Here is a 25,764-nt window from a genome sequence, read left to right on the forward strand (position 1 = left end):
TTCTAGAGGAACAAGCTGCTATTGGGGACCAGCAACTGCAGTTTTAAACTCATGTTTTTCATGGTAATCACAGCTCAGTGAAACATTAAAATTGAAACCAATCCACTGAATCAAACTGAAATGAACGACTAAAAACTTATTTAAGTAAAAGCAAACCAAAGCCAATAGCTTTTTAACCTCTCAGCTCTCCCCTGGCCAAATCCTAAAGTCTTGGCTCAATCCTTATTCAAGCAAAGCTTCCACTTATCTTAGTGAGAGTTTTGTCTGAGCAAGATCTTTGGGATGTGGGACGTGATCCAGCAAGGTGAGGCTCAATGCCTTCCTCAGCCAGAAGCTTCAGTGGAAGCTGAGGATCCTCATCACCTTTCAGGATTGGGCCCTGAGCCCCAGCATCTGCTATCCCAGACCAATGACTCCTCTGTACTTTCATTATTACACCACTCTCTTCCTTCTGCCTGTCTCACGCAAGCACTTCAACCAAAGCATAAATTTATATTCTACCCTCCTCAGTGATGTCCTGGGGTGTTTTGCACAAAAGATTGAGGGTACAATGTGACCTTTAGTCTCTTGGTAAAGGACATTTGTCCTTTTCATGACTGTTAATGCTAGCTACATGTGACAGGGCATTTGGGTGCCTTAAGAGGGGATCTGGGTAGTTATGCCTACATACATGCACCTGAGAACTAGATGCTGGTTGCCAAAGACTACTAATGACTGAGAGCTGGAAGAGTTTCAGCTGCACCAAGTTAACAACTTATCAAGGCACGAGGAAACTTTATAAAGGTAGAGCAGAAGCCTAACTAATTGAATGGGGATGTAGAGTGTGAGTACTGGCTCTGCAGATGGTGGTAGATGCTAACCTAAGGTATGTCATTGGCTTATTTTTTGCCCTGGTTCTTTCCCCCCAAAGCTGTATAGGGAAAGAAGAAATAAATTAATCTTCTTCTTTCCCTGATAGACTGGAAGACCTATTGTTAATTATAAAGTGACCCAGCTGTTGAGACCCTTGGCAAAAACAGACAGCAGTAAAACACGAGTTAACAGTCAAGGGGAGGTAACTGTGGCTTAATAGCAAAAGTACTCACTACACATACCTTCATTTTGGCTTTGTAATAGGTCAGGGCCTCACCATTTTCTGTAGATGATAACAGCTTTTTGCAAAATTGTGTCTTAATAAAATGTAAAGGTGGCAAGTACTAATAGTTTTGTCATGACAACAAAACTGGGAAGCCAGTGCCTGGTCTGCCCCTCTGGAGTGTAAGGAAGTGTGGGAGGTGATAGTAAGCCCCATCTGACTCAAAGAGTGGTTATTTCTCCACTTTTTAAAAAATACTCTTGTCTCCTCTTAATGTCAGCAGAGAAGGGATTTTTCTTTTTTTATTAAAATCCCAGCCCCAAAGTGGGCATGTTGCTTTTGAATATGGATATCTGTTTTTTAAAATGCATTTACAGTATGGCACCTTACAAGGAGACCATACAACTGTCATCTGCTGTTATTACAGAATGATCAATATGGCTTTTTTCCTAATTCAAAAGCCTTGTATTTGGCTGCCCAGTAGTGATACAAATGGATTTGCAGCTAAGGCTGGAGAGATCAAATACATCCCATATGTGACAAACACATCCCTACTATTTCTCCCTATACTACCAGCTCTGCTTGCAGCTATTTTCTCAGCACCACTGTTCAGTCATCCTTGTGCCTCCTGTTCATAAAGGGTTATTTTTGATGCTGAACTTATTTTGTTACACTTTGCTTCTCTCGAAGTGTCTGTCCCCTACTCTGAATCCTCTTCCTACATCTGATCAGATTGTTTTAATATTCTTTTACACTAGCAAGCTGGATTGAGAATTACACACTTGCCCTTCTGGCTAGAAACAGAAGCTGAAATAGAACTTTTTATTTAAATGTTTCTTGATAGTAGCCATCCTCCTCATTTCTCCAACCCAGGTGGTTGGGGTTGGTTCCATGTCCTCAGGCAATAGAACAGCTGCTCACTACTGTGAATACAAAATGCTATTCAAAAACCAGACATCGTGGCCTTGATTTTAAAAAAAAAAAAAAAAGCAGGGGCATACAAACAAGAATTTGGGTGCTGTGTGTGTGTGTATATATCTATATCTATATCTATATCTATATACATATGTATCTATCTCTCTCTCTCTCTCTATATATATATAGATATATATATCTTAACTTTTTTTTTCTTATGGAGTGGGGGGAAGGAACAGCATATAGGGCCAAATCTTGAGGTATCGAGCAGCCACACTTCACACTGATGCAAACAGAAGTTGTACATGCTGAGAACACATGAGGATTTGACCCAGGAATACTAGGGTCAAAAAGACTATTTGGGCTATCTAGTGTGACTGCTTAGTACGTAATTCCTGTTAAAATATCTTCTGTGTTTTTAGATACATGTAGTAATGGTGCCACATCAACCTCCCTTTGGAATCTATTCTTCTGCCCAATTTCTCTTATAGCAATTAGGAACTTCCCCTGGTATTTAACTTACTCTTCCTTAGCTCCTCCCATTTTTCCTGGCCCTTCCATTTTTGAGGCTTTCACTATTTGCATATTTGAAGTATCATAGCTTTTCCTATTCTAAATGGGTCCCTCAGGTACCAACACATTGTAGTAACTATTGGTAAAGGTACCAGATTTGATGGACACCACTATATCTGGTTTTATAAAAATAAAAACAAAAGTTTTCTCTCTTCTTTTCCCTCCCCTTTTCAGTCACTGACTGAATTGAGAATATTAGGTTTGACATTAATGACCCTCTAGGCAGGAGGTGTTCCCATCCACTCTGTCATTGGTCTGCTTCAGGGATTGATGTGCTGCCAATGTTTTAACAAAAGGCTCTCCATAATTTCCTTTTAGCCTGGGATAAATCTTAGCATCCCTAGGGTGTGACTGCATAGACAGGAGAACTAATGGGCTGGGGAATCTATTCATTTGTTTCCCCACTTAAAGAAAAATGCTTTTGCCTTCTTCATTCGTTATGGTTTAAGAAAGTACTGGGCAAACAAACTTGTATTAAGTTTATTAGTTGGAAATGTTTATGCTTTGTTCCTGGAAGTTGCACTAAGAATACTGAACTTAACAAACTGTTAAACTTGTATAATTTGAAGTGAGGTGCCTTTATTTGTATAAAGGCCTTGTATTTATGCTGTCTGTAAAAGGTTTGTTTTAAAGTTACCTGCCATTTGGGATAATCTGGTCCATTCTAAAGACAAAAGAGATGTGCTCCTGTGAAGTATTTTTAGGAGCCCTTGTGGTAAGACCTATTCGGTAGGGATGACTTAGCAGTATCGGGGGAGAATTGTGATTTCCCTTGGGGCAGAGAAACCACTCCGCCTCCCCTTCAGTTTGTAGTGGTAATTTAGTGATTCTCAAACGGTGGGTTGTGACTCCATTTTAATGGGGTTGCTAGGGCCAGCATTAGACTTGCTGGGACCCACGGCTGAGGCGGAAGCCTGAGCTTCACCCCCCACCGGGTCATGTAGAATTTTATTGTCAGAAGTGGGTCACTGTGCAATGACTTTTGAAAACTCTGAGCTAGGCTCTCCCATAATATTGTACGGTATCTGACTGCTTAGCATCTTCACTGTAGCCTTGGCTGAATTATTTTTTTCCTCCTCCAAAGGTGCTAAGCACCTCTGGATAGCTATGTTATAGCTATCCATTATATGAAAACAATTGTTCAAATGGCTGATAAAATTGCCTCTTGAGAAACTACTAAGTACCTGCATTCCTTATCCTGAATGCAGTGACCTACTAGAAAGTACACTCCGCTGCCATCCACCAACTGGCAGATGTTTTTTTTTCTCAGTTGTAGACATTTCCAGCCTGGTTACGGCATAAGTTAGAAAACAAAATTACTGCCTCAGACTCTTGAGATGTCAATGAATGAGTGGAATGTGTATGCCATTTAAGCACTGGTTTTACTCAACCTGTTGGTCATGTAGAGTCCATGCTATTGTTCCAGTACCAGCTTTATTCATCAACCTTCTCTCACTTCTAAGAAGGAAACTGGGGGAGAAGTGGAACAAAATCAAAATAACACAATGGAATGAGTAGCTATTAGCATGAATGGTGTTTTGGGCTGATAGAAATTCCATAACAACAGTAAAATATAGAACACACCTGTGTGCTCTCTGACCGTTTCACCAGCTGCTTGGTAATGCAATTAATTGATCTATTACAAAAGTGCCCTACTAATTACATGAAAAAATAGCTGAATCATCTGAGTGTTACTCACAAGAAAACTGACTTCTGCTGTCTTGTTCCAGCCATGTACAACACATTTAATTCTTCCTTCCTTCCGTTGGAAATAGGGATTCCAACACGGACAGCTCTTTCTTTAACATGTGCTTGTTACAGGGCTGAGAACTGAACATTCCATTATGGCCAGAGCCACCTTTCTGGCATCTGTGTCCCTCTACTCTCTCCAAGAGGTTTGGAATAATTGTCTGGTGTATGCATGTAGTCACAGTTCCACTAGCTGTACATTCCTCCACACACCTCCCTTTATTCTCACTTGTCCAGCCTTCCAACTCACATCACATGGAGAGGACACTCCATCCTTGCTGGTCTGCAATAGCCTCTCCATGTGATGTAGCTACAATAGCCTGGGCAGTTGATATGGAGGCACTGCTTTGCCAATGATTCAGTGTCCCCCTCTGACTTAACCGGTTTGGACCAAAGGAAGGACAGGAGTCGATACATTTGGAACTGGCTACACTGCAGGAGTTGCTAGAGTAGTGGAGATCTTCCATCTGCCTGCCTCTCAGGGCTCCACTTCTAGATTGAGTCCTTCAGCTGTGGCTGATAACCAATCTGTCCTGTGTGGATGTAGTTGGCAAAAAGTGAGTGAATTTGCTCATCTGCCTTCTGATCACATTTCCTCCATCAAGGGTTCCACTAGGCTCATCAGGCACTCATCAACCCAAAGCCATTGGTGCTTCCTGAGGTTTCTGGGTTAATTAACCACCACCCAGCACTCGGCATTGACCAGTACAGGTTGTACCACTTATGGTCATAATGGTAGCAGGTTTTCAATTCTAACATGACCTAATGGTTTTGACCTTCCAACTAACGTTTGTATTAGGACAGGGGTTTCACAAGATCCTTAAATGAAAACCAGCTAGAAATAGTTCGGCTATTAGGTTCTACAGTGACCACCAACCTCTCGCTGGATGAAGACCGAAATGTTGGCATTGGAAAGGCTGCCACCACCTTTAGCAGACTAACTAAAAGAGCATGGAACAACTCAAAGCTGACCATAAAGATCAAAATGCTAGTGTACCAAGCTTGTGTCCTCAGCACTCTCATGTATGGTGGGGAAACATGGACAACTTATGCTCATCAGGAGATAAGGTTGAACAGTTTCCACCTATGTTGTTTATGCCGCATACTCAACACCAAATGGCAGGATAAAGTCACCAATGCAGAGGTTCTTCAAAGGACAAATTTACTAAAATATAGGGGTGTATGTGTGTGTGTGTATATATATATATATATATATATATATATATATATATATATATCTCATAGAGCTGGAAGGGACCCTGAAAGGTCATTGAGTCCAGCCCCCTGCCTTCACTAACAGGACCAAGTACCGATTTTGCCCTAGATCCCAAAGTGGGCCCCTCAAGGATTGAACTCACAACCCTGGGTTTAGCAGGCCAATGCTCAAACCACTGAGCTATCCCTCCCCTCCAACTGACAGCCCTGCTCTAGCAAAGATAACTGCGTTGTCTGGGCCATTTGCGTAGGTTGGAAGACAGATTCATACCCAAGGACATGCTATAAAGGGAGCTATTGGAGGGAACAGGAACAAGAAGACATTCCAAGCTTTGCTATAAAGGCACACGCAAGCAAGATACAAAGGAATTTGGAATTGATTCTGACCAATGGGAAATCTTGGCAAGTGATAGTAACAGGTGATACCCTTATGGAGACAATGGCATCAAAGTCCATGACAGGAGCTGGCTCCTACAGCTTGAAGAGAAAAGAGCCCGTAGGAAGCAAGCAGCTCCCAACCAAGACACATACATTTGCAATAACTGCCAAAGAACATGCAAATCTCAGATTAGCGTATTCGGTCACATGAGACATTGCAAACCACCTACATCATAGGCTGCAATTCCCACCATCTCTCGCAGATGAAAGGAGGCCAACAAAGCCTTCCAACTAAGGTTCTTGTGTGCCCACCTCTAACACAGTATCTGAGAGCCTCACACCACCCCTGTGAGGTAGGGAAGTGCTAGTCTCCCATTTGTAAAATGGGGATAATGAGGCACAGAGGCTAAATGACTTGACCAAGGTCAAATAGGAAGTCTGTTCAAGAGCAGGGACTTGAATCCAGATCTGATAAGTCCTAGACCAATGCTCAAACCTCTGGACCAACTTTTCTCCCACAGCTCTCGAGAGAGGTTCCTCTCTTCCACCTTCCTCTCTCCCATCTGTGCTATAGTAGACTGAACATAATCTCTGAGACCCAGAGGTGCAGGAAACCCCTTGAGATGTTCTTAACCTGCACACCTCCCCACAGTGTAATGTTTGGACCTGCTGTATCCAAAGGAGTTACTAGAGCAGAATTTGGTTTTGAGTATTTAGGCTTCTGAAATGAGGTGATATTTGCCTTTGTGCAGAGAGCTAACACCAGAGCTGTGTACACTGAAGTCCCACTAAAGTAAGTCCCATTAGGGGTTAAGTGCTCTACCAACCTTTTGCAGGCCCTCTGCAGAGGGGAGAATTTCACCCCAGAAGTACAAAAGCAATGATAAAAACTAAATCACACAGGAATTATTTTAAGCAAAGATGGAAATAGATTTACATTCCTATCACATTGCCATCATGGTTTATGATTGAAAATTATATCACAAAGGAAGTTCACTTTCAAAACTATCGGCTTAGATTTTTCTCTTAAGGAACGCCATATTGCATGGCAAAAACTTGGACCACAGCCACCTTTTGTGTGGGGAGTAGAAAAGGACAGCTGTTCTTTCTATCCAGTCAGCTCATCAAAACTACAGCACAAGTAATTAATAGGATCCACTGAAGATCAATAATGTGTGTTCTTAAATGCACAGACTTGTGATGGAATTGCTGACCAATGGTCTGAAAGGATAGATAAAGGCGGAGACCTATTCTCTATGGACTTCTGATTTATCTAGATTTGAACCCAGCACTCCCTTGATGTAACAATCAATCAAACTTTTAATAGTCTCTCTTTCCCTCCCCACCCCCCTTTCAATTACACTGTCTCTGAGGACTCCTTGCAGAGCAACTCTGGCTCAGAAGGGAAGATATTAAGGCAGTCTTTGTCCTTTCAGGAAAAGGAACCTAGAAGAAGGTCAAAACCCTCACTACGAAATCTCTCCTTATTTGTCTAGCATGTAGCTGTGGATCTGCTCTCCCCACCCCAGAGAGAATGTCAATAAGACTTTTCTAGTGCTAGTTCTTGCTTCATCTAGCATTTTGCATATTACAGAGCCAAAAGACTATTGAAGATTCTACAACTGAACAGGCAGGACCAGATTACGATCTGTTTGTGACGTATCATTTCATATTCTTTATGAAAATGCTTGACATAAATATGACATCACTGAGATGTACTTTATGCAAGATGGCTCATGTGAGATCATTGGAAAGGTTATGCTTTACTGAATGTGATTATCCAATTTGTATGCCTGTATCATTTCTGTATGTGAAGTTAGGAATATTGACTGACTATCAGTATTTAAACTGTTACTTTGGGTGATGCTCACTGCTAACACTTCAGGTACAACAATGGAAAAGCCAGACAGGGTGGATGCCTCATCAGCGAGGACAATGGACTGTGAAAAGCTTGGCCTTCCTGTGGACACTCCATACTGCCACTGACTCATGGACACTGTAATCCTACAGAGTCAGGTGGTCTTGTCACCTGATACAAAACATTACCTGGGACTTCTTGTAACTTTCCACTGTGAGGGAAGGGGGAGGGTCAAGTTTGGGAAACAAAGGATTCCCACCTTGTCTAAATCCTATTTAAGGGTGGGGAGGAAGGCAAACAGGACTCCTCCTCTCCATGGCCTGTCTGCCCAAGAAGAAAAACTGAAGGCAAGGGGGGAGTCCAGACTGAGACATGTCTAGTTTGAAAAAGAATATAACTGGAACTCTGAACCACAGAAGCTTTGCAAACTGCCTGCAACAATATCTAGGGTGAGAAATACTATTTGTAACCAATTTCTTTAGTGAAACCAGCTTAGTTTGCATGTTTGATTTCATTTGCTTAGTAATCTGCTTTGTTCTGTTTGTTACCTCTTTTACCACTTAAAATCTGCCTTTTATAGTTAATAAAATTAGTTTTGTTTATTATTAAACCCAGTTTCTGTAACTTCTAATGGGGGAGCGGGGGAGAAGTGTGCACACCTCTCTGCAAACTGAGGAAGGAGGCAAATTTCATAATGTATCTTTGGGTCTGCACTCCAAGGGAGGTGGACATCTGAGTGCTGGAGCAAGCCCCTTATGCAGAGTCTTCCCAGAGCTGATCTGCAGCTGGGTGTGGCCCTGCCTGTGTGTTAGAGGAGGTTTTAAGAGCCTGGCTCAGCAAGACAGGTTAAAGGGGGCCCAGGCTGGCAGAACAGGTAGACTCAGTGGTATCTCAGCATATCAGGTGGCTTCCCAAGGGGTCCAACCTGTCATAATGTTATAACAGTTTAAATTCAAAGTAACTTCATTGACCTCAATATTACTCCAGATCTTCATCATTGTAACTGAATCTGTCTCTAGTTCTCTAACTTCTGCAGAAACTTTCATTAATAATAGACTTTAATGGAAATAGTGCTGATGCTTATTTGATCTGTTTGAAATGTAGATGAAATCAGTTTTGTTTAAAGGCTGTTGCAATCATTTTGTATAAAGAAATTTCTATTAACCCAGCACTTTAAAAAGGACAGACAGTCCAGTATTTTTTAATCTCAATTAGAAATGTTGATATTTATAGTCTTCTAAAATGCCAGCACACCCAGTAAAGGTCTCGTGTGACAGATTTAATTGCATTTTTACTCTACATCTTTAAAAAGCACGATAAACTCCTAGTCTAGGGACTTGCAAAGTAAGTGAGGCATGCATTCAACTATTTTAATGCTAACTTAAACTCATAACAGCTGTTTTAAATAGTAAATTGAGGGAACTGCATTTTTCCTATTGTCTCCTTATCAATGATGTGAGGCTTTTGCAAGGGTTGACATTTTTTCTCCCTAACAGATTTACATTTGTGGTTGTACCACACCATCCTTAATGAGAAGCTGTGTATATATTCTAGGCCAGGGGTCGGCAACGTTCGGCTCGCCAGGGTAAGCACCCTAGCGGGCCGGGCCAGTTTATTTACCTGCTGACGCAGCAGGTTCGGCCGATCGCAGCCCCCATTCGCCGCGGTTCGCCGTCCCGGGCCAATGGGGGCGGTGAGAAGCGGCGCGGGCGAGGGATGTGTTTCCCGCCGCCCCCATTGGCCCGGGACGGCGAACCGCGGCGAGTGGGGGCTGCGATCGGCTTTACCTGCCACATCAGCAGGTAAATAAACTGGCCCGGCCTGCTAGGGTGCTTACCCTGGCGAGCCGCGTGCCAAACGTTGCCGACCCCTGTTCTAGGCTAAAAGCCACACTAATTCTGAGCTTTAATAAAGAGCATTGGTAATTTGTCTAAATGCCTGATTCTTGGAACCTTTAGATCTGATTTCAAGGTTTGAGTGCTTGAAGTGTTCATTGACTTCAGTGGGAGTTGCTTTGCTCAATATCTTGCAAGTTCAGACACTAGCTGAAAGGAAGTAATAATTAAAGCATTTTACTAGTTGAAACACAACAAAGGTCCTTTCCACCCTATTGGACAAATTTTCAACTGGCCTGTAACGTTGCACACACACATTCTAGATATGCCTGTGTAAATCAGGTTTGTACTTCGTGACTGATTTGCCTATGTACCTGTGAATGTGGGTTTTTTCACTGAGGCTGTGACTGAATGTGTCTCTTAGTAAAATGAGGAAGGGAACACTCAAGGCAGTGCCAACTCAAGTGCCCTTAAGCACACAATCCAATTTTCTCATCCTGTTTAGAACATGGTAATGTGCATGGTGTTGCTTTCTCCAGTTGTTGATGGTATTTTCACTACTTTTGGTGCTTATTAGGTTTTTTTGAGTGATATATATTTGATTTAATTTGTGACTCTCTGAATTAAAACCCTGTTGTTAAACCAGGAGACAGAAAACACCAGATTCTTCTTTGTTGCAGAAAGTATGTGTCTCACATTTGAAATGACTTTAGTCCCCAAATACTAAAAGTGGGGACAAAAATAAGACAGAAATTGCTGCCTCAGAGCAATTTATAATTACATTTGATTTTGGGGCAACCCAGCATATCTGATGCAGCCTCAAGCTGTGCATGGTATTTGAGATGTGTTGAATTATAGATTAGAGAACTGGAGTCCTCTGTAAATAACTGTCTAAAATACCACTGAAATAAATAAGGGTTTGTACTGAATGTGAGCAGAAGCACCGCAAATACACACTACATGGGAAGGGATGAAACAGCTAATGTAAGCAGGCACCACTGTGTATAGAAAGGGTGTGCATGTGGAATTAGGTTATGCAAAGAAGTCTGGGCTGAGTATTCACCTAGTTTACCCCCCAAAAGACTTCCTAACGTGAGACCTAGGCTGAACCAGGACCCCATGATGCCAATTTTTAGCACAACTGTCTAAAATACCCCACAGAAACCTGAGAAAAAGGTGTTGAAAAGCAGAGCCGTGAGGAGAAAACGTTGTAAATGAGCTGGAAAAGGAAGCTGACGTGAGCAGCGCCTTTTTATTTATGAGAACATTCTTCCTGTGAGCAATTTCTATATCGGGTGCAACTTTGCTGCCTCCTCAGGTATAGTGTTGGAAGTAATGGGTTACCCAGCTCAATAAGGGAGGTTTTTATTTTAAGTGCCCTTGTGCTTTACTAAGGTAAAATCATTGTCTGACAGTTATTACTGATTGTACTGTATGGTCAGATGCAAAGGTGATGAGCGCCATGTAAGAACCCAGGTAACCATGTAGACATAGGACTTAAGATCTGTTGGGAGAAGAACCCATAGGTAACACATTCCATATGATGCAAATAGATCCGCTCTTGCACGTTCTAGCAATAAAGTGTACACAGAATGCAGTTATATAGTATTAAATCTAAAGGCTAACCAGCTGGAAGACCTTCAGGCAAATTTTTTTTTATTCTGTCCAATTGCGTGGTGTGTGTGTGGTTATTTGTGTTGCACACCTGGTTGAATTTTCAGATATGGGTCCCTGCTATAGGTGATGCCCACATCTGAAAATCTGTCAGCGCTTGAACAATAGTCATTGCTTTCCATCTTCCCCCTTCCTAAGTCACTGAGATTTTTGTGGCAATACTGTTTGGGGTGGTGTTAGGTGGGCATAAATAGCATGCTAGTTCAAGTTCATACAGGCTTCCTATCTCGCTGTAGTGCTGGTATTTTAACAGTCCTTGGTATTAGCAACACCTTCTTAAACTGGCAGAGATGCCTGATATGGCAACTGCCTTATATAAAACTCTTCTTTGCTTTTGTTTTGAGACTATTGGGAAATAACAGATACTAGTACCTTACTGCAGTGGTGCTCAACCTTAGGTTTGTGGTCCTCCTGTGTACTAAGCACAACCTTGTGCTTCTACTGATTTTAATAAGATTTAGAGTCCTCTGTATCGATTTATATTTTAAGTTCAGCTTGTTTCATAAGCCTTTAGATAGGCTGTTGCTATATATAGTATTGTCTTTTTAAAAACAAATAGAGAAACCAGTGCATAAAATGTGTATCAGAATTATAGAAAATGGGGGGGCGGCACGTAAAGAGAACACAATGCTAACAAATCCGCCATTTGGTATATTGTGTTGAAGCAGGCTGTGGGCCTTGTGAAATGCTCCGGTGGGCTGTGTAAGGCCCATGGGCTTGTAGGTTGGACACCCCCCCCTTACTGTGACACCCTGCACTCAAGTCTAGCTGCAAACAGAAAATCAGTCTTTCCGTGGAAATATAGTGAATTCTTCTTGTCACAAGTTTTGATTTGTATAGGCCTCTACCACGCACTTCTGTGACTATTTATTTATACATGATCTGTTTTATGGGGCATTTGTTCCTCTGAGCTTGTTACAGAAGAAATGCTAAAATGTGACTCTGATTAACTGTTTTGTTGATCAGCATGTTTTCTAGGGTGTATTTTAGTATTGAATTGATAGCTTTGCAAACAAATTTGGAAAATCCTATATATTGGAGAAGTACCCCATGTTGCTTGGTATTTAATTTATTTAATTTTTATTTAATTTATTTAATTTTATTCGATACTTGAGACTTAAGTAGTCAGTTGCATGTTATTTCAAGATGTACTTAATAAAAAGCAGAATTAAAGCAATTGCTGAAATACTTCATTTTGCAGAAAAGTTTTAAAAGGTTCTGAAGGCACTATAATGCATATTCAGATTTGGCTTGCAGAAACGGACTGGCTAGTTCCCCCCTTGTCAAGCATCTAAGCGGTTTTTTTTTTTTTTTTTAATTTCCATGGCTATCCCAAGATAAAGGGGTTTTTATTAAAACCCAAAAAGCCAGGTCAAAACTTTAGCTCCAAGATGTGAATACTGTATAGATCTTCTTCCCTCCCCCCACTCCTTTAGATGTTTTGTGGGGCTTTTCTTACAGGTACAAGGTCTGGCAAGCAGTCTCCTCCAGAATTTGTGGCACAGATGGCAGGGATATTTGGGCAGTGAGTGGCTCTCATAATTACCCTTGAACATCTGTGCATCATTTTACTACAGCTCCTCAGATCCACTAAGTTGACAGGTGAGAAACCGAGGTCCCAGCAAGCCCAGATCTCTTGCATCCTTCTACACAACACAGTAGTTCTGGCCATTATGAAATGCTTAATTATAAACACACACTTCCTGTGTTCCATGGGCTTGACCCAAAGCTCACAGAGTCTAATTGCCTTTGTATTAGGGACTATATTACTACAGTACTTGTGTTGTATGAATGCTTTCAACTCCACTTTACGTGCATTGCTGCTGGCTGTAGGTTTTTTGTCCCTCGTATAACTCTGGCTCCTTGTCATTCCTCAAACTTGTAGCTATATGCTTGTGTTGTGTTAACTGAGAAAATGAGGCCAATAGACATTTCTAGCTAGTAATTAAGGACAATAGTGCACCCTCTATTCCATTTACACTTTGTGGAATAGGGTTCTGACAACTTTCCTTCTGGCAAGTTTTTATGGCAACAGGATATAAATATTAAACTGAAGTTCAAACTCCTATAGTTTTGAAATCAGCAGTTTAGCAAGGCGAGAACAAAAATCAAGGGAACTAACAGCTTCAGCCTAGCCTATCACCCATATACTAGTAAATAGGTATCACTGAAATTGCAACATACTACTTTTCATAAAACTTGCATTATCAATTCATAAAAAGTACTCGAGGCATTGCTTAGTCACTGCCAGAACAACACTTTCCCCTACATACACTGGCTGCAGAAATCAATCCTTTGAATACATTTGACGTCTTTGCTTTTACAGTAATTCTTTCTGTTCCTTCCAACATTGTTTTAACCTGCTGACAGTTGGATTGTTACTTTGCATTAACAATTCCAAATGCAGAGAATCTAGCCTGCAGTTGCTCCTTGATATTGATTTTTTTTTCTTCATAGCTGCCAATGTTTAATAGGTTCCAGCACTGATGAGAATACTTAAGAAGCCAGTCAGCTTTTGGATTATACTCCCTTTTTAAAATTGGCATTTGGTTGCAGCACCTTTCATGATACATTAGCTAAATACATTGAGCAGAGCTAAATCATCCCTTCCCACTACTATTTGCTAGTATTCTGCTTGAAATCCACATGCAATATAAACAAGGGACTTAGACATAAATAAGCCCACCAAGCACCCATATTAATGCAGCATCAAACTTGGAACAAATCTAATGCGAAGTGCAGTCTGTGGAGAATGATTCAACAGGAAGGTGTATTGACAGTCCCATGGAGGAAATTGAAGAGTAACTCACTTGAGCATGTTAGTTTGATGGACATGTAGTCTCTGCCACAGTCCTTCTTGTAGTGACAGCGCAGCCAGTTCAGGAGGCAGAGTCCGTTGCCACACTGTAGTTCTTCTTTTTTACAGGGCAGAATGCCTTCTTCATCTGAAAGGAAGAGAAACAATGGATGACTGTTACTGAAGTAGAAAATGACTGCACAATGCCACAGCTCTTCTGAAAGTCTGTCCTCTTTGCTGTCTCTAAAAGCCTGGTGAGAGTGAAAACAGATTTGTGTTTGTCAGATAGCAAAAGGGGGGGCCTCCGACTCTGACAAAAGCTTGGTATATCGTTAATCATTTATACAGTGCTGTAGACCTATGAAGCATTGCACACCGGGAAAATGTGCCCAACAAATCACAGAAGGTAAAATTTTCCTAAGTGTAGGTACTTAGGTTAAGTCAAGTCTGAAAATGGGACATGAGTGTTTTTGAAAAGTTACCTGCAGTTTGTCCTAGTCTGTATGCAAAAGGGATGACAGAAAAGAGGATCAACTTAGAGCTATTTTAACTTCCAGGATCATGAAGGGCTGGACTGAGGTAGCCATGGATGGGAACATCTCAAACCCCTTTCTAGTTTGAAAAGTAAGGATGGGAACTGAATCTCAGTGTGTGGGCTGAACACCGTAAACATCAGAAAAATGTGCATTTGGACAAATATTAGAGCATAATTCATGTTTGGGTTTGGAGATTGTTAGGACAGAGCAGGGTCTGACTTGCCCTTACATTTGAGCATGCTGAGATCTTTTTCTCCTACCATATGTGTAGTGGGGAAGAATGAAGAAGAATCCACTCACTCCTCAAGACCATCTCTAATCCTAGAGGAGGTGTTTAATAGCTAACCACCCCACATCTGCATATGTAGGGGAAAGGTTAACTTTGTTTCCCAATGACACAACTGATGGTCCTGTTAAGTTCCTCACCCTATCATCTCAATGTGAGGGGGCGAGAATAACTCCGGGCATGTCTACCCTACAAATGCCCCAGCAGCACAGTTGGGGCACAGCAGCTCTGCTGCTATAGTGTAGACTCTTGCTACAGCAATGGAAGGGTTTTTTGGTTGTAGTTAATCCACCCCTTCAGAGGTGGTAGGTAGGTTAAGGGAAGAAGTCTTCTGTTGACCTAGCTGCATCTATAGTGGGAGTTAGGTCGACCTATCTGTTCCACAGTGCAAGACACTTCTCGCAGTCCTGTGTGAAGCAGCTAGGTTGACCTTTAGTTTTAGGTGCAGACAAAGCCTTTGTTTCCAATCACTATGAAGAAGCAGAAATTTGGCTAATAGGACCCCAACAATTCTGAATGATAAGAAATTAGTCATGTGGTGTTCAGGTAAAGAAATGAGTAAAAGTTTGGGTCAGCATTTATTGTCCCTGAAGAGAGTCATGCATCCCAAGTCTGAATGTTCTGAGTTGTGTAACTAGAGTGGAGTGGCTATTGCAGAAGCAGTGAATACAAATACATGTTTATCTCTTCAATGTGACCATTTTAATGGATACTCCTAAACAAGCACTTGAATAGACACTTGCTCACACCACTGTCTGGGGAGCAGGTGCTCTTCATATCCGTGTTTGTGTGCAAAATTAATGTTTGTACCCATGTGCAGGGGAAAATATTTACTATTCATCCTTATTTATTCTCCTGTTTTTGAAATGTTACTCTTCCAATTGAGAAAGAGAAACAACACTGTCATGTAGATTACCAGTCACACCCTGCAAATGGTGCTGAAGAGAATGGTTTGAGTTTATAATCTGTCCAGACTCTTCATTCAATATTTGTGGAGCACAAATAGATTCACAGAAATCAGGATGAATGGGCATACAATTCAGAACGTGTGCACAGAAATAAATCCAGCTTCAGTAGTATAGCTGGTCATGTTGTTTTCACTGAAGATGAGAGGAGAATTTCTGAAAGGTGTAAGTAATGCACATGCTTTGGCAAAAGTTTTAACAACTGGAGAAGAGGCACCTTATTTACCACTTAACTGGTGTCCATTCTAGCTCTACTGCGAACTGAATTAAATAGTAGGATTCTGACGTTTAGTAATGAAGAGCACTAGGAATAGAAAACCAATAGTTTACTTCTACACTTTTGGTGCCTATCCTATACCCTAAAACTGAATTCAAGTCACTTGTATAACACCAGCTTTAACAACATGCCAAATAAGTCAGACCCCACCTTGAAAATACCAGATCCTAGAAGCAAAGGAACAGAAAAAACAGGGTGCAGACTGGCATCCAGCCAAACAAAGGCATTCTGACTAAAGACTTTTGTTTGTTCTCCAATATTCTTAATTCAGAGCCTTTGTGTCAGCTTTCGTAGCAGGAAAACCCTGCAGTTAAGAGTAATTGTTCATGATTTCCAATTCTCCACACAGCTGCTCCAGTGGAAAATGTCAGAACCCACAAATGCATTTATAAATAGCACCAGCATTGAAAGCACACTTTTACTATATGTATTAGACCATACACTTGTAACCTGGCAGTGCTTCCATCTACAGGGTAGTAATCGAACTTTGTTTTGCAATTCTAGCACATCTTGGATAATGTTTTCTGAACAGCTACAGTACTTGTGGCAGGTACTCGAAACGTGAACTTTGGGAACCTGGGCATTTCCCAAATAGAGAATTCACTGCAATCTAAAGGCTTTTTAAAGATTCCCCCCCCCCCCCCCGAAGGAGCTAAAATACTTAAGTGAAGGCAGGCTAATGGAACTTACAGGATCCATTCCACCCTTGGTGGAAGAGATCAGATCCATTGACTTCATACAGGTCTAAGCTCAGAAAAACTTGCATGCAGACGTTCTGAGCAGGTCAGGGAAAATGCTAACAAAATTACTCTTAAATATTAAAGGTGTGTACGTGCACACACACTCCCACAGCATTATTCCACGGGCTCCCCATTTATTTCAAGATCTAGTTTTAAGATGTCCTATTTTTTTTAAACATTCTGACCTTGTTCCAGCCCAACAGGTTTCACTGTCCTTCACTGCTCCACTTCCAATTGTCCAACACTAAGTTCCTTTCTATAACTCCAATAGTTTTACAGCTGTTGATGCATTGGCCTCAGCTGTTCCACAGTCAGGAACTGCAATCTTGCCCCTACACTACAAAGATTCTCTACTTGATTGCAAATGTCACCTGAAAACATAGCCACTGTATAGGCAAGGGAGAAAAGTTCTAAATGTCTTTCTTTTGGCTATTAGTTGTTTGGGATACAGTGCATATGAAAGATGCTATTACAAACTGAACTGTGGTATAATGGAGAGGAGAGCTCTTAGGCTTGTGAGCTATAAGGAATGGTATGGGCAAAATGAGCTTCCTTGTCCTGAGAAGCAGTGAAGGCAGGTGACACCTAAAAGGGCAGGCAAAACTGACTCTTCTAAAGGCTGGTTTATAGTCAATCTACAATAGGAGACACTGTCTCCAAACAGCAGAGGCAGCCTACCCACTCCAAGGGGCTTCTATTGCTGCAATTTATCTAGTGGGGGGGGGGGAGGGGGAAGGTGAAGGCACTGTTTGAGGACAAAATATGGGTAAGGGGCTAAATTCTGTTCTCACTTATACTGGGGGAACTCCACTGAAGACAGAGTTACTCCAGCAATCCAGTGATAGTTGGGCATAGAAGGGTGACTGTCTCAAATTATTTAAGTGAGCCATTATATTAGAATAATCTTAGTGACATGAAAACTGGAGATGCTGAACTTTCATTGTAATCAATTTTTTTTTTTACCCAGTTCACTTAATTTCATGTGTCTTCTGAAGTCACAAGGGTCTTGATTAAAAATACAGCACTCTAAGTACAGTCTTAGATGAAATTATGCCACCAAAATTGGTGGATTGGTCTTGTTTCTTGACATCTGGTAAACAGCCATTTCCATTCCTGGGCACTGTAGTCTTCTCTTGTTTTTTTGGTTTTTTTTTTTTTTTTTTTGGTACAGTTGTATTAATCTTTCTCTTGGCTACCTGGAGCCAGCACTGGAGCAGAGATTTCAGCTGGGCATCATGTTGCAGAACCCAGTCATTTCTTAGTATTTTGAAATTTGATCTCGCATCTGAGCTACATGCAGGAATCACTGAGTGAAATTCTGTGGCCTATGTTACACAGGAGGCCAGACTAGATGATTGTATTGGGCCCTTTTAGCCTTAAGTCATTTAAATGCTTTTCATTTAAATAGGGAAAATATTAAATGGTGTCATAAAAAGGGGTGGTAAATACTGTGAGAAGTGATATGCATTGAATAGCTTTGTGCTCAGTGCAAATCCAAACAATGGATCTTACTCCCCCCACCATGTTTACTGCCTTCCCTCTGAAAAGGAATCAGCTTAGTACAATTTACATAATATCTAATTACCAAGTAATAGTGACCGTGATTAATGTATTGCTGACTGTCAGTAGCCAACATTTGTGTGGATACAGTACAAGGACAGTGTATATATACTTAACACTCTGAGCATGGAAACACCATATTTTAATATGCTAAGTGAATGGATTCTAGTTCCCAAAGGCATTTTCCTTTCTGAAACATAGACTGTAAGCAGAAAGGTGTAATAAAAATGTTCAATTGCCAGTACATAGTACTCTGGAGAGGTGCAATGCTTCTTGACAGTGACTTCACTAATCATATGATAGGTGTCATTCAGATTCTTATTCACATTTTTATTCCAGTGGTGGCAGACTCAGAAACAATGCAAATTCATGCAGTACTTGGTGCATCTGATTACAAAAGGTCCTAGAATTCAGCATTCAAATCAGTGTAGCACCACTGATGCTACCCCACTTTGCTCTAGTTGAGGATCTGGCCTCTATACACTAATGTAATCATAGGGTGTCTTTGAAATTTATTAAACAACGAACCTGCTTCCCTGAAACTCTAGAAGTGCTAAGCAGAGCTGGATGGATAATTAACTTTATCTCCCCCAGGATGTAAATTCCAACACCCAGGAGACTGTTCATCCCCAAAGAGCACAAAAAGATGAACATTTTCATGGTACAGAAATTCTGAAAAACTTCAATTTGGAAACATTGCAACTACTGTATTGAAATGCTTCCACATTGAAGCATTATAAAATTATATATTAGTAAAAACTGGAGCTGAAACTAAATACTCTATTTTGAAACTTTCCATAGATAACTTCGCAAAATTGACACATTCCCTTGAAATACTTTGCTACAATTCTCCCAGTGCAGACACTAGGCCAGCTCAGTCCATATCACTATGGGAGTTCTTGGTAGCATAGCTGCCATAACTTAGATAGTGACCCCTTCCCACCTCTCCTGGTCTGAGAGTTCTGTGCTGCACTCAACTGTCCCTTTAACTTAAGTACCCTATACAAGGCCTATAAAACCTTTTAGCCTTGGGTGCCTTGTAAAAATTCATCCCCGGCTGGTAGTGAATGAGTTGTTACCATCTGATTTGGTTGTTGGGAGAAATAACTGGTATTTCCTATAGCTCTATTTGAAACCCAGAAGTTGACTAATCTGGACTGTCAGTCTAAAGGTTAGCGTAAACACTGAACTTCCCAGGATTGGAATAACTTTCAGTTGTCAATAAGTGTGTGTCAAATTGACAACTGGGATGTAGATCTACCCAAAAGTTGAAAAACTATTTCATGCTATTAAAATAAGAACTGTATTTTGTATATCTTGCTGAAGAATACATAAATGGATGATGCAATTACCATAAAAATCCCTTTTATTCAAATGACTAATTGGATTATATCTGATTTAATTGTATACTTGCTTTGGTATCAACCAGCTGAGTCTGAAAATGTGCTGATTACTCACCAGCAGAATCTGAGGTTGGCTTTCTACATAACCCCAGCATGTCCATAGTTAAAGGAACACTATCTGATTTAAAATCATGGCCCTGACTTTCAGCTGTGTTCTGGCACTGTAGCCAGTGATGGGAGGGTCTCACCAGTATAGATGGAATCCTCTAGGGACGCAGAGATAGTGTAAGAACTCTTGTGGCTGGAGGATCGGGTTAGTACCTGAGGGCTTCTTGCACCTCAGAGATCCCAAGCCCCTTTGCACTGTTAGCATTTAGAGCAGCCTTTCATTGGAGTACTGTCCCAGCACACAACTATTCCAGCATTGGCCAGGTAGCTAAATGCCACTTTTACACCACACTCCGAGTTGCATTATGCAGTCTTTGGCTGAAGAAGAAGAAAAGAGCTTGATATGTGGAAACCCAAACCAGATTTCTTTACTCCTGTTTCTATCTATGTGCTGGTACCAAAACCTCAGATCTCATACCCTGAGCTTTGAGGAAGTTCCAGTTGTAGGAACTTGCATTATTGACTCACCATTGCATTATTCCACTTTTTTTTTTTTTTTTTTTTGGTACCGGTATAAATCCATTGAAATAAACAGTAACACACTGGCATAGAGGAGTAACACATCAGATCCATGTTAGGGACTTGATTCAGTGAACTTCGCAACTGGGCCCTTTCTGTCTACAAACTGTTGAATCAGGACTCCAGATCTAAAGATTCCCCAAACATAGGGGAAGTTGAGATTTGGATTGCATTTCTCAAGCTGGACAATGGGAGTGGGATCAGGACCCCATAATGTCTCCACTCAGGTATTTTAACTAGGAATCGTTTGCCCTTTTTAAAAACGATTCTAGTTTTTTCTGTAACTGCTCAATCTCCATTAAATTGTCCTGTAAAATATAAAGTTTGCCAAGGGAAAAAGGGGTTGTGATAGACAGCAGGACAAAAACATACTGATGTTCTGCTCTTCCTGGGTATTGAGGGCTTCCAATCAGGGCATGATATTAAGTAACATACCACACAGCTTGTGCTCTGGCACACAATAGAATGAATGTATTGTAACTGCTGTGTCAATCTTATTTAACATCTTGGTTTCCTTTCCAAGGGAACATTTGATTTTTACACATTTGTTTAGTTTAAGGAATTGGATTGTTAAACTGTACTAACACTCTTCAAAATGATGAAGGCTAAAACAGCAGAGACATTATCCTAAACGAGTTGATGATTTTTGTTGCAGAAGGGATTGAGTTCTCCATTACAGAGCACTGGCTGGGCTGCTGGCACTGCATTTCAGACTGAGCATAGGTCACTTTGGATGCCACTTTGGATAAATATATGACTAATTACTGCATCTGGTGACTAGATGCTATGGTGATGGATGCCCTAGCAATACCTATGATAGACTGATAGCATTAACTTGTCATCCATGGATTCTATTGCTCACTTGCACTGCAGGGGTTGTGTTCAGTTGCAGAATAGAGAGGCCATGGCAACAGGCCTGACCAAGCTGCCTGTAGAAGGAGGGATAAGGCAGGGCATGGAGAGGAAAGCATTCTGTGCTGATGCTCTAGGATCCATGGGGATGGGATGGGTTTGTAAATCCAAAGTCCTGGTGCCTTCTGCATGCTCTCTAATCCCTGCCCCTGTAGGGAGCAGGGGTTGGGATTTCTGTGCAATGATTTTTCTTTTTTAATGAACTTTTTTCCTCCTCTTTGGGATGTCTTAAATTGTCTCTAACTACATGTTTGTACAGCAGCTAGTGCAATGGGGCATGATCCTGCTTGGGGGAGGGCAGCTTTGGCTGCTACTGCGATCCAAACAGTAAATCACGATGAAGGCCCACTATCAAACTGTACTTAAAAGTCTAAAGGTAAAGACTGAAGGACCCAATCCTGACGCAAAGCTCCATGAGATTTTTAGCTTTAAGTGCTTTAGGATTGGGCACTAAATGTCAAGTGTTAATGTAACCCTCTAGTCGGTGTGTCATGTGTTCACCTCTGTTCCAAGTTCACAGAACTCAGAGGTTTGTTGCAGCTCTTCATTTAACAGCCTGGGCCTATAGCTGAAGCTGTGGGGATTCAAAGCTTTTAGCTCTGGAGGTCCCTGGTTCAATCCTTAGTGTCTGCTATCTAAGTGGTGGGCATAGCTCATTCAGGATTCAAAAATAAGAAGGAACTTTACCCTTTGCAAATAAATCAAACTGGTGCTGTGTAGGCTGTAAAAAGTCTGATTTCCTAAAGCATAACGTTGCATTTTTTTTTGCACATCTCTGCACTTATTGGTTCTGTCTGGGGCCAGCAGTGGAAGGCATTTTTGGTCTGACTGGAGCAATCGCAAGAAAGCTTGCCCTTACGATGAATTTGGCAGACTCAAGAGACCGGGATAAGCATCCGAGTTTTAGAGCACTTATCTGAACTAAACCTCCCACCCTTTCGTAACTCTCCAAGCACAACTAACAATCCAGCTATTTTGAAAATCCTGTGCAGAAACAATTGAGATGCTTTGGGAACTGTCTTACAGCACTTCCCACATATGGTATGTGAGGCTAGTGGAGCACTTCATCGGAGGTGCTAGGATTCACACCAACCTTGGAAATCTATTCACTGAGAAACCAGAGGGGAAGGAGCAGCATGCCAATAGGCCCCAGTGCAGGACTTCTGGCAAACAAAGGGAGGTACAGTATGAGAGCATGTCAGTCTTCAGCAGAGATCTTCCCATCCTCTTCCCCATTATTTACATACTTCCATGCTAGCAATATAATTACAAGGAAAAAGTAGATGGTGAGGTGTAAGAAGCCCAATGAGGTTAAAAGGAAATGTTAGAGAGAAGCTACAAGGGAGACAAATAAGGAGCAAAAACTCTCAAAGGTTTGGGAGTGGGTGCTCAAATGCAGGATATTTATAGGACTCTCACTTTGTGTGTGTGTGTGTGGGGGGGGGGGGAATAACCCTTTGAAAAGCAGCCACTGATAGTCACACACCCAGTTTCCCAGTGTGCATGTTCCCTCCCTGCCTAGAAGTCGTGATAGGAGGTGCTAGAGATGTATGAAAACAAGAGCTGGCAAGAGTTAGCATGTCCCCCCTTACTCTTATTTTTCATATCTACAAAATCCCTTATCCTCTGTATCATGCCCCTCTGCTTCCCACCCTTGACTATTGCTTATTTTCCCTGCATTCCATCCAATATTGTCATGTCTCTGTTCTCAGCTCATCTGCTGCCACTCATAATTATGGATCTTTTTCTGAATCTTCTGTGCCATTCTCATTCTCTCTCAAATCACTCCGATCCTCCCCCCTCCCCCCCCAGCTTGGCTTTTCTCTCAATCTAGTCCCTCACCCACAGAACTCTAGATGCCTATTCCAATCCTCTGCTTGCTCTGTCAGCCCCTAGTATCCCAGTCTCTCTTTCAGCCATTAAAGAACCTTCTGAGCTTCATTTGACCCACAATCTTCATAGCCTCTCAGAACTCCTGAAGAACTTCCTGTATTGCAACTCAACAGAGGAATTCCCATTGCCTCCAGCAGATGCCATTATGAAATCAGTGTTGGCCACTACTCCCTACACTGACAATGATGTGCAGATAATGGAGGGGAAAATTGCCCTCCCTAGGTTTATCCTGATTCCATGCTGCTTTGTCCTGTATTCTGGAGAGAATACTGAACCCTGGTAACAGCAGCTCTTTTCCCCCCCCCCCCCCCCACGCCCCGTCCTTAAGCTATGCAGCATACATGTGCCAGCATCTCTGACAAAACTGTTAAGTGGGTGGGCTGGAAATGCACCTCCAAACCTGCAGGGTCAGGGGAAATCTGCATTTCTGTACAGACTCCTCTGTGCCTGGAGCTTTCTGGCCCCTGGAAAGAATAACATCTTGCTCTTATAACACAGGCAATCCAGACTGAAATGTAGGCTAGAAACAGTCAAAAGAGATTCTAGGAAAACTGCTAAGAACCTGCAGGCAGGATGACAATAGCTGGAAAAGGGAACCCTGATTTCAGGAGACATTAACCCAATAGTGGCTGAAATGAAAATGATAGGAGGGCAAATGAATGGTGTGTGTATATATAGGGAAGGGCTCTAACTTCTCAGTAGTAGGTGAAGGACGTGTTTGACAGGCTGAACTTGGATTACAAGCACTCTGGGGATGCAACCATCCTGTCAAAACACTGGAGCCTGGGGGGCGAATGGGGGGCACTGCAACAACCACCATTGGTACCCTGCCCAGGAGGAATGCTGGAGAGAGCATGCCTGCGTCTCCCCAGGGATGTTCCAGGTGTTCTCTGTATCAGGCAATAGGATGGTGCAGATTGTTCCTCCAAGTGTGCTGGCCAAGCTCCATGGATTTGTATGTCAGGAGAGGGGAATGACCCTGCCTTTTTCTATCCCTCTTCAGAGTGCTTTGCTCCCAGGGGAGAGGGAATGAGCAACTTCTGCTCTCCACAAAGCAAAGGGCCTGTTGTGGGACCACAGAAAGGCTTCCCACAAAGGGAGTGGGCATGAGGCTTCTTACACATCCCTCACAGAGAAGACCGTTCCAGTCCATTCCTTCTGTGAAATAGGAAATAAGATCTGACAAAGATGGGGGGAAAAAGCCCCCCCTTGCCCCCCCCAAAAAGTGGATACATTATAAAGGGTCTCTTCTTTGGGCATGTAACATGCTGCTGGGGACAACCAAAGCTGTGAGCCACTACTACCTCTCTGCCTCAGCAAGAGTGAACCTTGCTAGAGGTCAGACTGTCGGCTCCCGTCCACCCCAGTGTACCATCCTCACCAGCAAACTCCTTAAGGCTCTCCTGACCATACCTCACCTAGCAGGTAAAAAAATCTGTGAATTCCAGCCTCAGTTTCCCAACTGTTCCTCTGCAATGCACAGCTCCTGTCACTGATCATTCACAAAGATATTAAATTCATTGCCCTCTTAAATTTAAGCTGTAATTTACTGACTCTTTAACTGAGGGAAATACACACTTCTCTTTAAGCACAGCACTGAGTTGGTTTATAACAAGTTGATTAACAAAAGGACATAGGCTAAGTGATACCAATTAGCAGGGATCAAGGTAGAAATGGTTACAAGCAAACAGATAAAAGACAAACTAAATCTAGCAAGATGCAGTCTTTGTTCAAGATGGTTTCTCTCACCCACCGTCTCCTTTCTAGCTTTGTCTGGCCAGGCTGCCCAGGATCCATCAGAGATGAAATCACTTGGTTCCTTTGTCTCCTAAGGCAAAGGATAAAGATGGAGTCTCTGCTCCTTGTATCCCTAAAGGGATGTCCTTATTTCACAAGTCAGGAAGCCCCCTGCCATATGCTCCCTTATAACATGCAGTATGGCAAGGGGGAACAAACTGTAGGAAAACTGTGGGGAGGTGCAGGGTAGTATGTGAGCAGGAAAGGTACAAAATCCCTTTCTTTGTATAACTGTCTCAAGTCTCTTTGCAAAACATCCACCTGTAAAAAGGGGTTCCAATCAAGGAGCATAGGGAGCAGTTGCTCTGAGTGACCCCATCCATTGCAGATTAGTTATAGCAGCTCAGATATGGCAAAACTTGCATTCCTCCTCACTTCTGTGGGCATGGATGATTTCTGCAGTGGGGTGGCTTTGCTTTGCATGGAGAGTGGGGCAGGATTTGGGAACATATACAGGTGGCCTGCTCCCCCTGGCAGCACAGTTCCATAGGGCTCCTTGGATGGGTGGAGGCTGGTACTGGTGGATCTGTTTGGTGATTCAGTCACCTATGCATTTCCACCATCCATTGTGCACGGAGATAAGAATGCAGAGACTTGCAGCAACCTCTGCTCTTCCTGCGACTGCTAAAGTAGTGTACAATAGCCACTGGATCCATGAAACCATTGATCCACGGGCCCCTCTCAGGTGTATCCCCAAGT

At 42.1% G+C, this 25,764-nt stretch overlaps 1 protein-coding gene across 2 annotated transcripts in view; it reads right to left on the reverse strand.

Annotated features, from left to right (window-relative positions):
- LOC112103884 (protein BEAN1) overlaps positions 1-25,764 on the reverse strand; it is a 109,087-nt gene that overhangs the window by 77,876 nt on the left and 5,447 nt on the right. For both annotated transcript variants that reach the window (XM_026652818.2, XM_026652817.2), the window contains one exon: positions 14,083-14,217. In XM_026652818.2, coding sequence (XP_026508603.1) covers positions 14,083-14,217 — 135 coding nt within the window. The remainder of the gene's footprint in view (positions 1-14,082; positions 14,218-25,764) is intronic.

The sequence above is a fragment of the Terrapene carolina genome, unplaced genomic scaffold (genome assembly GCF_002925995.2).
Source record: "Terrapene carolina triunguis isolate 2854851 unplaced genomic scaffold, T_m_triunguis-2.0 Scaffold130, whole genome shotgun sequence".
NCBI lineage: Eukaryota > Metazoa > Chordata > Testudines > Emydidae > Terrapene > Terrapene triunguis.